General features: G+C 45.6%; 1 protein-coding gene across 3 annotated transcripts in view; it reads right to left on the bottom strand.

Annotated features, from left to right (window-relative positions):
* Positions 1–11203: 11203 nt before the first annotated feature.
* The window catches only part of IGFBP2 (insulin like growth factor binding protein 2), a 91828-nt gene continuing 87236 nt past the window's right edge, over positions 11204–15795 (bottom strand). For all 3 annotated transcript variants that reach the window (XM_068246090.1, XM_068246091.1, XM_068246092.1), the window contains exon 4: positions 11204–14169. In XM_068246090.1, coding sequence (XP_068102191.1) covers positions 14014–14169 — 156 coding nt within the window. In that variant the 3' untranslated portion in view covers positions 11204–14013. The remainder of the gene's footprint in view (positions 14170–15795) is intronic.

Genomic DNA, 15795 nt, shown 5'->3' with positions numbered 1-15795 from the left:
CTGCAGTGAAGTATCACCTCTCCCCCTCTGAGCTGCTCGTCTGGTTTTCCCAAAATGCCGCGGGCTACAGATTTGCGGGGACGGCATGTAGGATTATACGGATTCAGACTTGTCGGAGAAGCTGAGGTGCAGCTTGTCAGATCTCAGCAGCATCAAGGCACACAAAATAACTCTGGTCTGTTCCAAAATTAAACTCCAGGTGCGAATGTCTCCCAAGTCCTGTGCACACTGCCGATCTCGCAACAATGGGGCCCTGGGCAACAACGACATGGGGCCCCTCTAACCCTGCCCCACAGTAAGCAGCATTAGCCACCTTTGTTTCTGATCACGTCCTCCCTTAGAGTTCCCTGAGGGTCCCAGAGCTGGCAAATGGACTTCTTAGTTTATAATGGTCTCCAAGGACCCCTGCAGAGTACCCAATAGGAATAAAGTGTTGCCAAGGTTTCACGTGGCCAAGCCCACTTCCTCAGAGCAAGCCGTCCAGACAGGTAGGTTAGTCCTCTGCCAAAAACTCTGCAGCAGCCCCGGGGACCACTATATGGTTTGGAAGAGACCTGGGTCAGCCTGTGGGCCCTAGGTAATTACCCAGTTGCCCTTATGGAAGCGCTGGCCCTTCCTGTGTTGCACTTATTTTCATCAGAAGCTCCTTGATTATCTGGTGTCAAATAAACCACTTTTTAAAGAGAACCAGAGATGAAGCACACTCTTGTATTTTACCCTATAAATCAGTGGGAACATGACAGTAAACACCTAATCTGCTCTTTGTTTCATTGTTCTCTGTTTAATCTTCCTGTTATCACCTCTGATAAGAATCCCCGACTGAGCACTCAGTCTGGCTTTGCTACAGAAAGATTATAGCTGAGTCTGTCTTCTCTGGTGTCTTTTCAAGCCCAAGCCTGCCCCCCTGTGGCTCTGCTATAATGACTCAGCTATAATTATTCCCTGCAAAGCCAGACTGAATGCTCAGTCTGAGATTCTTATCACAGCTGCTAACAGATACTTTTAGCAGTGAGGATGAAACAGAGAGCATGGTAAGGGCCCTTTTCCACTAGCGGCATTTGCGATGCTGAATCGCAAAATCGCAAACCGCTAGTGATTTTGAAATCGCTACGGTTTGCTTTTTAACATAGGAATCGCGGTAGGTAATTTCCACTACCGCGATTCGTTTTTGACTCAAACGCGATCGCACCGCGGAGCGATCTTTGCTATGCAGTGCATTGCATAGCAAAACCGTGAACGCAATCGCCGGGAAGTTTCCTGCACTTGCGATTCAGCAATCGCTAGCGTTTAGCGTGAACGCTAGCGATTGCTAGTGGAAAAGGGCCCTAAGTGTTTTCTCTAATGTTCTTACTGATATACATGGTAAAATACACAAGGGTGCTTCGTCTCTGGTTCCCTTTAAATAACCCAGTTAGGAGACCCTTATTAGCCACTTTCTGTGGCACAGACTTTCAGTGCTACAGTCCTTGATCTTCTCAGACGCCTCGGTCTTTGTCCCGCCCCCACCTTGCCATCAAAGCAACATAATAATACATAACTATGCAGACAGCTCCGCCCACAGATTCCATGATTTCCTTCAGCTGGGTTGCTTTATGTTTCATGGCCACCTTTTTAACCACTTCGCCATATCTGGACGCATATATCCGTCCAGATAGGCAGTGGTGCTGCAGCCGTGTGGTGCGCGCAGTCGGGCGCGCGCCCGCGCGCTCCCGCTGCCCCCTCGATCAGTGAATGGGAATATAATTCCCATTCACCGATCTAAGTCCCCAGCAGAAATGCCGACGCTTTCTCATCAGAGAGCGTGGTATTTCTGCCCCCAGGAAACTTCTTCTCTTCATTTTAGATCCTAGATGCGACATCGTTCGCATCCAGGAATTTTTTGAATGTGACCATCTTGTGGCCAAATAGTAAACTGCACCCACATACCTGTATTGAATAAAAAAATACATTATATTACATCTAAAATTGGCTATTTACCTCCCAAACTAAAATTACCCAAATACATTTTTGTATTAAAAAAAAAATAAAAAAAATTACAATAAAAAAAAAAAAAAACTACATAAATAGTTACCTAAGGGTCTGAACTTTTTAAATATACATGTCAAGAGAGTATCTTATTAATTTTTTTTAAATTATAAGCTTGTAAATAGTGATGGACGCAAATTGAAAAAATGCACCTTTATTTCTAAATAAAATATTGGCGCCATGAATTGTGATAGGGACGTAATTTAAATGGTGTAATAAGCGGGACAAATGGGCACATAAAATGCATGGGTTTTAATTACTGTAGCATGTATTAATTTTAAACTATAATGGCCAAAAACTGAGAAATAATGATTTTTTTCCATTTCTATCTTAATCTTCCTGTTAAAATGTATTTACAGTAAAGTGGCTCTTAGCAAAATGTACTACCTAAAGAAAGCCTAATTAGTGGCGGAAAAAACGAGATATAGATCAATTAATTTTGATAAGTAGCGATAAAGTTATTAGCGAATGAATGTGAGGTGAACATTGCTCGGATACATAAGATTTTCGAAGCTGTAGGCTGAAGTGATGGCATTTTTAGTTTCCAAACCTTTGAGGGGCACAAAAGGGTAGTACTAAGATCTTCAAAAATATATTTAGATCTATGTTTTGCTTTAGGTTTTTATGTGGCTTAAAGGATACCAGACCCGAGCAAGACTACCTGAGATAAGCACAGAGGTATGTTCATGCTGGACCCACATACCATTGTAAGTTCTCCATTCCTCTTCTTATTTCTCCCGGTCCCCGTAATAACTCCTTCAAAAAGTTTGACTTTTGGCTAAAGCCAAACTGTCAGACAGGAAGAAGTAGACTTGCCATTCTATCACCCTCCCACATTCTTCTTTTAAGGGGAGTGAATGGGGCGGGGAAGAGGTGAGAATGGGAGGGTGTTAGGAGGGAACATCACATCAAGCCTTTCCTCCTCCTGTCTGAAATTTTGACTTTAAAGTGGATCCGAGGCAAACTTTTACTCATTGCATAATTGTGTTCCTTTCATATGGTTTATAGTCCAAATACTTTTTTGTTTTGTTTTAATACTCTAATTCCCTTTAAACTAAACAAGCCTCGCCCACAGCTCCTTTTGTGCCTTGGCACTGTAGCAAGGGCTTGTGGGAGCTCAGTCTGGGCAGGAGGAGGAGGAGGTTACTAGCCATTGATTTCAGAGGCAGAGGGGAGGAGGGAGGAGGAGAGGGGACTGAATTTACACACAGCCAAGCTGATAGCATCTCCAGCCCTCAGTCTGTGACATTGTGAAAAACAGAACATGGCTGCCCTCATTTTATTACAGGAATAAATAATTATAAACTTTTGAAGCTGTTTGCAACTAGATTTGCTATGTAAACTATCTAAACTTTAGATAAGATATATAGACAAGTTACTTGTTTTTCTTTTTTTTTTTTTTTAGTTTTTCATCTCGGATCCGCTTTAACCAACAGTCACATTTTTCAAGGAGCAATTAGGAGGTCCAGGGGGAACTTTAGAAGAAAATGTTTATCACCAGAGATGGTCAAATTCTGTGCGTACTTCTTGGTTTGTCCAACAGAAGCTTCCTGGACCCATTGAGTGTAAGCAGGAAGAGTCCATAAACACCATTTAACTGCTGCAGCAGCCCTTGACTATTGTTAACTGGAACTTCTACATATTCAGATTATGGTCTTAATTATTTTTTCTGGAGAAAGGTCAGAAGATTACTCCATTTAGGTCAAAAAGCTGTGTAACGTAAAGCATCACTATAGGAGTCATTTGGTAACCAGATGCCAATAAAGATTTTTGTCCATGTTCAGCCTGCAGTTGCCAGAATATGTTTTGCTGGAAACCATGGCACCAGTTTATAGTTTGGTGTGAAAGTTACCCAGAATTCTTTCTCTGTTTGGTATAGAAGTCTGAACAAAGCAGAAACAAAATGCGTTGCTCCCTCTTCCCGTTTTGCCCAACTTACTGCAATGGCGCTATTTTGGGGGATGCCGGGAATGCATATGCAGCAGATGGACCATCACTTCCTTCTCAGTAACAGCTGTCAGTGATGCAAGATGGCTTTTCCAGAGAGCATATGCATTGGAGGAGACTGGTGACCAAAGAAAAACTTCAGTAAACACAGGAAGGTCTCACGCTTTGTACATACGGTAGAGAAAACTCGTCTGAAGTTGCTGATAACGACCGCCTCTGCCCCGACCCCTCCCGATCGCTTCAGCCAAGCAATGGCCTCCAGCATTGTTCTCCCCAATTGACACCTGATGCCACTCCCACATCACTCCGTTGACCCCCCCCCCCCCCACTACACACATGCACGCACGCACGCACGCACGCACGCACACACACACAGCAACAAAACATGTTGCTAGCCTGAAGGCTAGCAATGGATCTGTTCAGCCTCGGCCAAGCAATGTCCCTGAGGGATTGAGCGCTAACATGTCTCATGTGTGTGTACGAGACTTTAGGGTAAGTGGAGTTATATTTTAAGTAGAAGTACATAAATACCTTAATAGCCCTATGGTTTTTTACAACTGGTATAATTAAAGTGTACCTAAAGCTTAAATTAAATAAAAAGTTAGATACTTACCATAGAAGTGGAAAGCCTCTGGATAGTCCTGAGGTTTCCAAAACTCTCTTACACCAAACATTTTAGTGAAGGGTCCCTTTAAAGGGAACCTAAACTGAGAAGGACATGGATTTTTCCTTTTAAAATAATACCAGTTGCCTGAATCGCCTGCTGATCCTGTGTCTCTAATACTTTTAGGCCCAGCCCCTCAACAAGCATGCAGATCAGGTGGTCTGACTGAAGTCAGACTGGATTAGATGCATGCTTGTTTCAGGTGTGTGATTCAGCCACTACTGCAGCCAAAGAGATCAGCAGGACTGCCAAGCAACTGGCATTGTTTAAAAGGAAACATCCATATCTCTCTCAGTTAAAGGACCTCTGTAGCAAAAAACTCTTAAAATGTATACTATATGTAAACATATAGAATTAAGAAGTATGTTTCTTCCGGAGTAAAATGATAAAATGCAGTATGTAGCAGAAAGCTGACAGAACGGACAGGTTTTGGACTAGCCCATCTCCTCATGGGAGGTTTACAGGGATTTCTTTATTTTCAAAATGCACTTAGTGAATGGCAGTTGCTCCGTCCAAAAGCCAAAAAAGTGTACGGTAAGCAGGGAGGCTGGCCAGCATCTTTGTATAAATCTTTTTCAGGGAGTGTCTTTATAAAGAATAAAGGCCATGCTGAGAATCCCCCATGAAGAGATGGACTAACCCAGAACCTGTCAGTAATGTCAGATTTCTACTACTTACTGTAAGTGACAACAACATAGGAGAAAAGTAATTTATGGCTCATTTTTACTCAGGAAGAAATGTACTTCTTATTTGTATGTGGGGGGGGGGGGGGGGGGGGAATAAAGTCACTTGTGCACACTTTTTCTACCCAGCGTACACAGGCCTTATCTGCGCATGCCCAGTACAGGGAAGCTCATACTCGGACTGGAGCGTGGTCACACGTAAAAGGGGGTTCCGGGCAGCAACGGATGGCTAGATGTCCTGTGGAGTCTCTGGACCATCAACAGGCTTTTCACTACACTAATGTATGTATTATTATTATTATTATTATTTATATAGTGGCAACATCTTCCGCAGCGCTGTACAGAGTATATTGTCTTGTCACTCACTAACTGTCCCTCAGATGTGCTCACAATCTAATCCCTACCATAGTCATGTGTGTATGTATATCGTTGTCTAGGGCCAATTTAGAGGGAAGCTAATTGACTTACCGTATCTATGTTTTTTTAGGATGTGGGAGGAAACCGGAGTGTCCGGAGGAGATCCATGCAGAGATTGGGAGAACATACAAACTCTGTGCAGATAGTCCTCTGGCTGGGATTTAAACTGGGGACCCAGTGCTGCAAGGCGAGAACGCTAACCCCTACACATTTTAAACCATTCCTAGACACAAATTTGCTGTAAACCATACATGTCAAACTCTGGCCCGCGAGCCATATCTGGCCCTCAGAGCCATCAAGTTTGGCCCCCTCAAATGGTTTCTCCACTTTGCATTATGTTTGGCCCACTCTAGGCCACCAGGGATGTTCTATTGGAGTTAAAGCCCTAGATCACCAGGGAAGCCATATGGAGAGGGAGGGGGAAAGCACTAGACACCAGGGAACTGTATAGGCAAGGGAGGGGCCACTAGAAGGCCAGGAACTGTATAGGGGAAGGAGGGGATCACTAGACACCAGGGAACTATTGGGGAGGGAGGAGGGCCACTAGTGAAATGTATAGGTAAGGGAAAAGGGCCACTAGACACCAGGGAACTGTATAGGGGAGGGAGGAGGGCCACTACACACCAGAGAACTGTATAGGGGAGGGCCACTAGACACCAGGGAACTGTATAGGGGTTGGAGGGGGGCCACTAGACACCAGGGAACTGTATAGGGGAGGGAGCAGGGCCACTAGACACCAGGGAACTGTATAGGGGTTGGAGGGGGGCCACTAGACACCAGGGAACTGTATAGGTGGAGGGAGCAGCGCCACTAGACACCAGGGAACTGTATAAGGGTTGGAGCGGGGCCACTAGACACCAGGGAACTGTATAGGTGGAGGGAGCAGCGCCACTAGACACCAGGGAACTGTATAGGGGTTGGAGGGGGGCATTAGACACCAGGGAACTTTATAAGGGATGGTAGCCATTAGACTCTGAGGTTGACCTGCGACTTGGTCTCAGTGTTCACCTTCGGCCCCCTTTGTATTCGAGTTTGACACTCTAGCTTTAAACAGATGAAGAGACAACACAAGACAAAAGCAAGATTTCTTTTTTTTTTATTGAGCAATAAACAAGAGTGACAATCTTATTTTTATACTTATACGTATAACAGGTCCAAAGATACTGTCCCTCACCTACTGCTATGTTCCAGTGAGGAGGTACGTAGCTGGAATAATATATAACAATCACTTTTAGCTGGTGACCCGGCGGGTTGCCCATTGTTGATCTGAGGCATAACGGCAACCCTCCCCCCCTCATAATATGTCAATACATAATAAACAATACAACAACAAAAAGAGATGGTATTATGGAAGTATAAAAACACAAACAAAAAAGTTGCACAATGGTGAAGCCGATGATAGCGGCACAGAAATAGGTATTCCTTGGCAAAAAAAATTCCTTGGCGACTTCCGCTAACCCGATCAGCAGCAAATCAGTGGAGGCAATGTTGGGCATCACGGAACTTCAAATACAGAACTCCAAAACTTCAGTACAGGCAAATGGAAATCAAAGAAGGCAGCAAAGAGAAGCGAAGAAAAAAATTCTTACACTCTTACCCCCCCAAAAAATAAAAAAATTGATCCTATTCCTTGGAAAAACTAGAATGGAAAAGTAGAACTGAAGGCTAAAAAGTGGTGAACAAGTAGTGTGAAATTGGTGAGCAGAAGCCCCACTGGAGATAAATGCTTTAAGAGAACCAGAGATGAAGAATAAATACATTTATACATACCTGGGGCTTCCTCCAGCCCCATAAGCCTGGATCGCTCCCACGCCGCCGTCCTCCGCTGCCTCTATTGCCAGTACAGGGTCCCGTAATTTCAGCCAATCGACGCAAGCGCAGTGCGCTCCCTCCGTACTGCGCAGGCGCATGCGTACAGAGCCGGAGGGAGCCCCTATGCATGCAGTAGACTGGTTGCGTCCGGAAGTGATGGGACCCGGTACTGACGATAGAGGCAGCGGAGGACGGCGGCGTGGGAGCGATCCAGGCTTATGGGGCTGGAGGAAGCCCCAGGTATGTATAACATCTTTTTTTATTTTTAAGGATCCCCTCGTCTCTGGTTCCCTTTAAAGTGATTGAGAATCTCACCTGAAGTTCTCCATCATATTCTTTGGCGTTCATCAAAGTGGCAGAAAAAAATAACCCCCACCCCCCTTTTGTTATGTTTTTGCAGGTTTGTACCTTCTCAAAAATGTGTTGGTAAATATATATATATATATTGTTAGCGAATGGGGCTTCAAAACGCCACTTTAGGGCCCTTTTCCTCTTGGAAACGCGTCTGCAATTTCCGTCAAGAGACAAAAAAAAACCTGTAGGGAAAATAGTTTGAATTGTTGAATGGTGGGACAAATCGCATAACTGCACAATTGCTATGCGGTTCTCATGCGCTCCTTCTCTTTGTAAGCGCACCAAGAACGCAGCATGCATGCCGGCGATTACGAATCAGAAAAAAATCGAATCACACTAGTGGAAAAACAGCACTGAGATTTACATGTTAATTAGTGATCGGCAAAACGCAAGCGAAGCAATCCAATTTTCCGATTGTCGCGCACCTAGTGGAAGAGGGCCCTATTAGAGTATTCAGAAAGACGTCCTTATAGCTCTTCCATTGCTGGTAAGATTTAGGGACATCTAGTGGTCAAAATTCAGATTGCGGATCACGCAGCAACCCACTAATCTGCAGTGACAGGTTACCCAGAACAGAAGGAGAGGCAGGAGGACGCAGAAGGCAACCAGTTTCAACCTTCCCAAACATTGCTGAGATAGCATCCAAAAGCTGCAGACACATAATGATGCAGATGTGCACAGACAGGAGTCTCGACCAATAGGGCGGTTGTGTGGAAGTAATTATTATGGGCTGGGTCCCTGTTGTATAATCTTCCCTGCAGGGACCTGTACGAGAGTATTTAATAAAAGTGATGCACCAAACAGAGGCAAAAGAAGAAGCATTAGTATTAACTGAGTGTGCTTAAAGCAGACCTGAACTCAGAACTTCCCCTCTGCTCTAAAAGATACACAACAGCACAATAACCTTCAAAGAAAAACATTTCTTTGTTACAGTTGATACAAACACTGCAATAAATCTGCAGTGTCTACTTCCTGCTTTCATGGAACCAGACTTACTGTTAACATCCTGTGTTTACAAATTAGCTGCTTTGCCATGGCAGAGGAGTTTCCTGAGCTGACACTGCTGAGAGATCAAATTACACCGATTAGTCACAGATGAGGGGGAATTAGACAGGCTAAACTCTCTAAATACATACATTAAAAGGACAGTTTTCACACACTCCTTACTTGCACGGTTACACCTTCTCATTGTCACAATGAAGCATTTCCAGGATGATGTTTACCGTATTTAATGGAAGTGCCGAAATACATTCCTATGGCCCTCACTGGATTGTTGTGCACATCAGACATGCAAAAGTCTTCATTACAAGTTGTGATATTCTCACTGTGTTTCAACATGAAACCAGGGCCGGGCCGAGGCAGAGGTGAGAGAGGCTCCAGCCTCAGTGTAGGACGGGCGCACAACTCACTCAGCCATCATTCCTCTACTGAGTTTGAAGCAGAGAGAAATAAGAAAAGGGGTTACATGGCAGTGACTGCAAGCCAGATAACTAGAGATTAAGGTGTTGGGGGGGTTGGGGGCCCTGGCCTGGGGCGCCTCTTAGTCTAATAGCAATCAGTGTGTGACGGCTGGGGTGGGAGGGATGGAGGGGCGCACTTTGGTGTCTCAGCCTTGGGTGCTGGAGGACCTTGTCCCAGCTCTGCATGAAACTCCCATCTTTCAGCGCAGAGGGAAGAATACAAAGCGGATCTATGGTCAGGTGTCATGGTGGAAAACTACAACTGCAGGGAACCGTCTCCTCCGTCACCCTGAGTGACTGCAGAAGCTATGCAGCATAGACTGGGACAGTACCAAAACACCAGAACGAAGCATTACTAAGAAGGAAGGGGAGGAAGAGGAGAGGGGAAGGGAAACAGGAAGTAAGGAAAGATGGAAAAGGAATAAAGAAGGAAGACAAAGAAGAGGACGGGAGGACAGAGGGGAAAGAAAGAAAGAAAGAAAGAAAGATGGAAGGAAGGGAGTGAGTGAGTGAGAAAGAAAAAAAGGGAGGAACACCGAAATAAAGAAGAAGGAGGAGATGGAGGAGTGAAAGAAAAGGAAGGAATAGAGGAAGGGGGGTGGAAGGAAAATGAAGGATAGTCCCAGAATGATTATAGCTGAGCCAGTCTTCTGTAATGTCTATTCAAGCCCAAGTCTGCCCCCTTGTGGCTCTGCTTTCCTGCCATTTATTCTCAAAGCAGCAAATCAGAGCCACAAGGGGGCGGGCTTGGGTTTGAAAAGACATCACAGAAGACTGACTCAGCCATAATCTTTCCGGTGAAAAGCTACACTGAGTGCTCAGTTGGGGACTCTTATCAGAGGTGATAACAGGCAGATTTAGCAGGGAAGAATGAAACAGAGAGCAGGGTAGGTGTTTACTGTCATGTTCCCACTGATATACATGGTAAAATACATGAGGGTGCTTCGTCTCTGGTTCTCTTTAAGTAGCTAGAGGTGCCACCAAGTATTAAGTAGCTAGAGGCAGAAATCAATTAAGATGAAATATGGCCCTAGGCAAGATAACAGTTTTTGCCCACCACTGATAGTCACCTGGCAATTTTAATAAGATGTGGTAAGGGCATCCACCAGGTCCTAGACTCTCCACAGGCCCTAGGCAACTGCCTAGGATTGCCTTGTGGATGATCCGGCTCTGGCTAGAGGTGCCCCCGACCGAAGGAAGATCTGGTTTGTGGAATGCCGAGAACGAGGTGAGCAATCTCTCATTTATGCTCTGCTCAGGACTCTGAATAGGTAAGGCAGGAGGGTTGTACTTGGGGAGGGCAGTGAGACACCTTTCCATCATCAGGCGCCTATAGGCACGTGCCTACAGTGCCTTATGGTAAATCCGGCCCAATGTGGAGCAACTCTGAATGCTGAAGGCTTCTATTCAGGGTAGGTTTGAGATTGTGGAGCTACTTAGGTATGCAGAAAAGGATTTGAGGTTCAACAAATGTTCTTGCAGACATCTTTTGATAACCTCAGTTAAACTGACACTTTACTTACAGCGTAAAGTTGGTTGAGATGTTTTAACAGAAGACTCTGATCAATTATGTGTTATGCTGCTTTTGGCCCTGTCTTTGTGGCAAACTGTTACTCTAAAGTACCGATAAATTCTGCACAAGGAGGATAAGCAGCTTAAAAGGCACATTTTCAAAAAAAAAAAAAAAAAAGAGCAAAGAAAAAGAATATGACAGAGTGTAACTATTCAAGAGCAAGAATTAACACACACTGCAGGTGGATTACAATCAGTATAGGCATAGAGTAAATTCGTATATTACACATACCAGGGGTGACATCGCAGTATTATAACAAAAAAGGAGGTAAAAGCAGTGACACAAATTTATTGCATTATTGATCAGGAACTCTAGCACAGCACACAATGAAAAGTCTTTATTCCACATATAGTTGGTGAATAAATTCACTGATTTGTGTTTCTGTGTTCAGTTTACTGAGATTTAAGAGTCTAACTAGTTTTCCTCAGTCTGTGAATAGACTGCAGGAGTTCTGCTGAGGCAGCTCTTTCCCCCTACAGTTGGCTGAGGCTTAACCCCCTCAGTGCTTCCTGAAAAGTGAAACCAAGTTCTAAACTTCAACATTTTTAGGATTACTATACATTGTAATGAAGAAAAAAAAACAGTTATCATGCTGTGGCTTAACTTTTAGAGCAAGGAACTTTTAGACAGGAAATTATGAGTTCAGTTACACTTTAAAGGGACTCAGAGCTGACAAAAGGAAAAAGATTTATACATACCTCGGGGTTTCCTTCAACCCCATCCGCTCGGATCTCTCCCCCGCCGCCATCCTCCGCTGCCTGCAGCTTCGGAAACCGGCTCCCGTCACTGACGTCAGTCGGCTCCAGTCTACACATGAGAAGTGCGCTGTTTGCTTTCCTCTACAGCAGCTGCAGGAGAATGGCCACGGATGGAGTAAGTGACGGGACCCGGTTCCCGAAGCTCCGGGCAGCGGAGGACGATGGCGTGGGAGTGATCCAGGCGGATGAGGCTCGAGGAAGCCCCGAGGTATATATAAATATTTTCCTTTTGTCAGGTCCAGTACACTTTAATGTTAAAGTACAGTATATTTATTTTGAAACTTGAACCTGCAGAGCAAACCAATAGTGTGTCAAAAGGTTACTAAGTAAATAAAGTACTACGTTTTTGACAAATCTACCCCTAGCCTGGATGGATGTTACAAGGTATTATTATTGGCTACAGAATTAGAGATTTAACAGTTTCAAAGGAATTATGTCATTTGAGATAAATGAACTGCTGCTTTTGACCCCAGCCGACGGAACTTGTTGTGCTGTAAATTCTTGGTATGCTTTGATGTCTACCTGCTAGCAGAAAATATAGAAACTGAATGCAGAAGTCCCCTGTTATTGTCTCACACTGCCCCCTAGGGACAAGTGGCCATAAATAAACATTACAGCGGTACTAATTATTAGCAGGGAAATGTCACCAATATGAAATTAAAAAAAGTGCTAAAAAATTGGCCTGAAGCACTTGCAAGCCTCTAAATACTTTGGCTGCTGAAGGGTTAAAGTCTTAGTCCAGGCAATTGAAAAAAAAAAAGTTTTTATATACCTATTACCCTAAACGATTACAAAAAAATTCAATTGTAAAAGAGTAGCCGGGTGCTATACTGATCGATTATAATTCTGCTCACATGATCTTTGTTCCCCTGCTTTTTACCTAAAGGGGAACTTCAGCCTAAACAAACATACTGTCATTAAGTTACATTGGTTATGTTAATTAAAATAGATGGGTAATATAATCTCTTACCCACCCTGTTTTAAAAGAACAGGCAAATGTTTGTGATTTCATGGGGGCAGCCATCTTTTTGGTTGAAAGGAGGTGACAGGGAGCATGAGACACAGTTCCAACTGTCCTGTGTCCTGATCACGCCTCCCAGCTGCGCGCTAGGCTTCAAATCTCAAATTAAAAAAACAAATGTGCGCCAAAACAGCAGGAGGAGAACAACAACATCAGAAATCCCATCATGCTTTGCACAGCATCAGGGGAAAAATGCCCGGGCAGATTTCTTCGATGGGGTGGAGCTTAGCTTCTGTGCGGCTAAAAATGAGGCTTGGGTAAGAAAAACAAAGTTCTGATGCTATGAAACTGTTAAAGAAACACCAAGCCTTTTCAGTGCTGCTGAGTAGATTTTTAGTCTGGAGGTTCACTTCAAATGACATAATCTAGGAGGAGGGACTGTGTGTGCAGTCAACAGGCAGCCTTCACATCTGCTTCAGGCTGGGAATGGGGTTTCTCAGGCTACTGCCACACACACAATGATGGCCTCTGGGGGGAGCTGCTAAGCTCCGGCCCATAAGAAACACCCACTACTTCCTAATACTCCACCCTCCTACCATGCTTTGCAGTGTAACAATTGCAAGCCTGACCAATCACATCATCATTTACTGGCGTCGCAAGTCTGGAGGTTTGGAGGCGGAGGCGGAGGCAGTTGAGACACTGGGGGAACCTTGAGTATTTTTTTTTAACACTTCAAGACACCTAACAATGTTGACGACAATGGATGAACAAATCATATGTTACGTTTTGTGTCTGTGTTAACTTGGGCTTTAAATCACCAAAAGCCACTGATTTTCCACTGCTGAATATTCAGACATTACAGCGGGACTATAGAAATGAAAAAAGGTGATTTTTTTTCCTTTTTTTTTGCAGTGATCTTGCTTGACATGGGACAGAATATCAATTTAAGACCAAAAAAAACTTACGTAGCAACAGACATATTTTTAAGTTATTGCATTCCACTTGTACAGAACAGATCAAAACTTGAGAAGTCAACGTCACATGACTTCCTGGATGCGTGATTGGCTGTCCATAGGCTCCCAATCTGTCAAGGTCAAGTTTTGAAACTGGGATAGTTTTTTTTTCTTTTTCATTATTAAGAAGATAAACTCATTGGCATGTTGCAAACGAACGCCAAACAGTGACGGGTCTTGTCCTGGTGGTAAATTGGCAAAACTTTCAAAGACAAGATTTAATCAAAAGAGCTTACGCTTTAACTAGCCCATTTTCAAAACTGTCATATTATGTCAGTTAAACCCCCATGAGTATAAATACAGACATTGTGATATTAGCTGATAGTACGCCGGTTAAGGCGGCAGGCTACTGGGCTTTCTGCTTGCGCTCTTCCTCGTTGCCCGGGTAATAGAGGTGGCATTCTGGGTCTCCTCGTACTAGGGGGGCTGCAGGGATCGTCTTCCCGTTGGTGGGGTTTACGCACCAGCATTCCCCACGCTGGCCGTTTACAGACATTTTGCACTATGGGAAAGAATAAGAACACATTATAGCAGAGATGCAGCAACTGCCCCACTCCAAAGGCAGCAACTGCCTCACTACACACGCAGCAACCACCCCACTCAACATGTAGTAATCGACCCACTCCATGTACAGCAATGGCCCAAATCTATGCCGCAACCACCCTGCTCTATGTGCAGCAACAGCCCTACTCTACATGCAGCAACTTCCCCACTCTACATGCAGCAACCGCCCTCACTCTACATGCAGCAACCGCCCCCACTCTACATGCAGCAACCGCCCCCACTCTACATGCAGCAACAGCCCCCACTCTACATGCAGCAACCGCCCCACTCTACATGCAGCAACAGCCCCACTCTACATGCAGCGACCGCCCCACTCTACATGCAGCAACAGCCCCACTCTACATGCAGCAACCGCCCCCACTCTACATGCAGCACCCACTAACTCTACATGCAACAAGTGCCCCACCCTACATGCAGCAACCACCCCACTCCACGTGCAGCAACCATCCCACCCTACGTGCAGCAACCACCCCACTCCACGTGCAGCAACCATGCCACCTTACGTGCAGCAGCCACCGCACTCTATGTGAAGCAACCATCCCACTCTACATGCAGCAATCACCCCACTCTATATGCAGCAACTGCCCCACTCTACATGCAGCAACTGCCCCACTCTACATGCAGCAACTGCCCCACTCTACATGCAGCAACCGCCCTCACTCTACATGCAGCAACCGCCCCCACTCTACATGCAGCAACAGCCCCACTCTACATGCAGCAACAGCCCCCACTCTACATGCAGCAACAGCCCCCACTCTACATGCAGCAACAGCCCCCACACTACATGCAGCAACAGCCCCACTCTACATGCAGCAACCGCCCCCACTCTACATGCAGCAACCGCCCCCACTCTACATGCAGCAACCGCCCCCACTCTACATGCAGCAACCGCCCGCACTCTACATGCAGCAACCGCCCTCACTCTACATGCAGCAACCGCCCCCACTCTACATGCAGCAACCGCCCCCACTCTACATGCAGCAACAGCCCCCACTCTACATGCAGCAACAGCCCCCACTCTACATGCAGCAACAGCCCCCACACTACATGCAGCAACAGCCCCCACACTACATGCAGCAACAGCCCCACTCTACATGCAGCAACCGCCCCCACTCTACATGCAGCAACCGCCCCCACTCTACATGCAGCAACCGCCCCCACTCTACATGCAGCAACCGTTCGCACTCTACATGCAGCAACCGCCCCCACTCTACATGCAGCAACCGCCCCACTCTACATGCAGCAACAGCCCCCACTCTACATGCAGCAACAGCCCCCACTCTACATGCAGCAACAGCCCCCACTCTACATGCAGCAACAGCCCCCACACTACATGCAGCAACAGCCCCACTCTACATGCAGCAACCGCCCCACTCTACATGCAGCACCAGCCCCCACACTACATGCAGCAACAGCCCCACTCTACATGCAGCAACAGCCCCCACTCTACATGCAGCAACAGCCCCCACTCTACATGCAGCAACAGCCCCACTCTACATGCAGCAACCGCCCCACTCTACATGCAGCACCAGCCCCCACACTACATGCAGCAACAGCCCCACTC

The sequence above is a fragment of the Hyperolius riggenbachi genome, chromosome 7, assembly GCF_040937935.1.
Source record: "Hyperolius riggenbachi isolate aHypRig1 chromosome 7, aHypRig1.pri, whole genome shotgun sequence".
Taxonomy (NCBI): Eukaryota; Metazoa; Chordata; class Amphibia; order Anura; family Hyperoliidae; genus Hyperolius; species Hyperolius riggenbachi.
The sequence above is the reverse complement of the archived record's forward strand: the minus strand, read 5'-3'. Positions and strand labels throughout refer to the sequence as shown.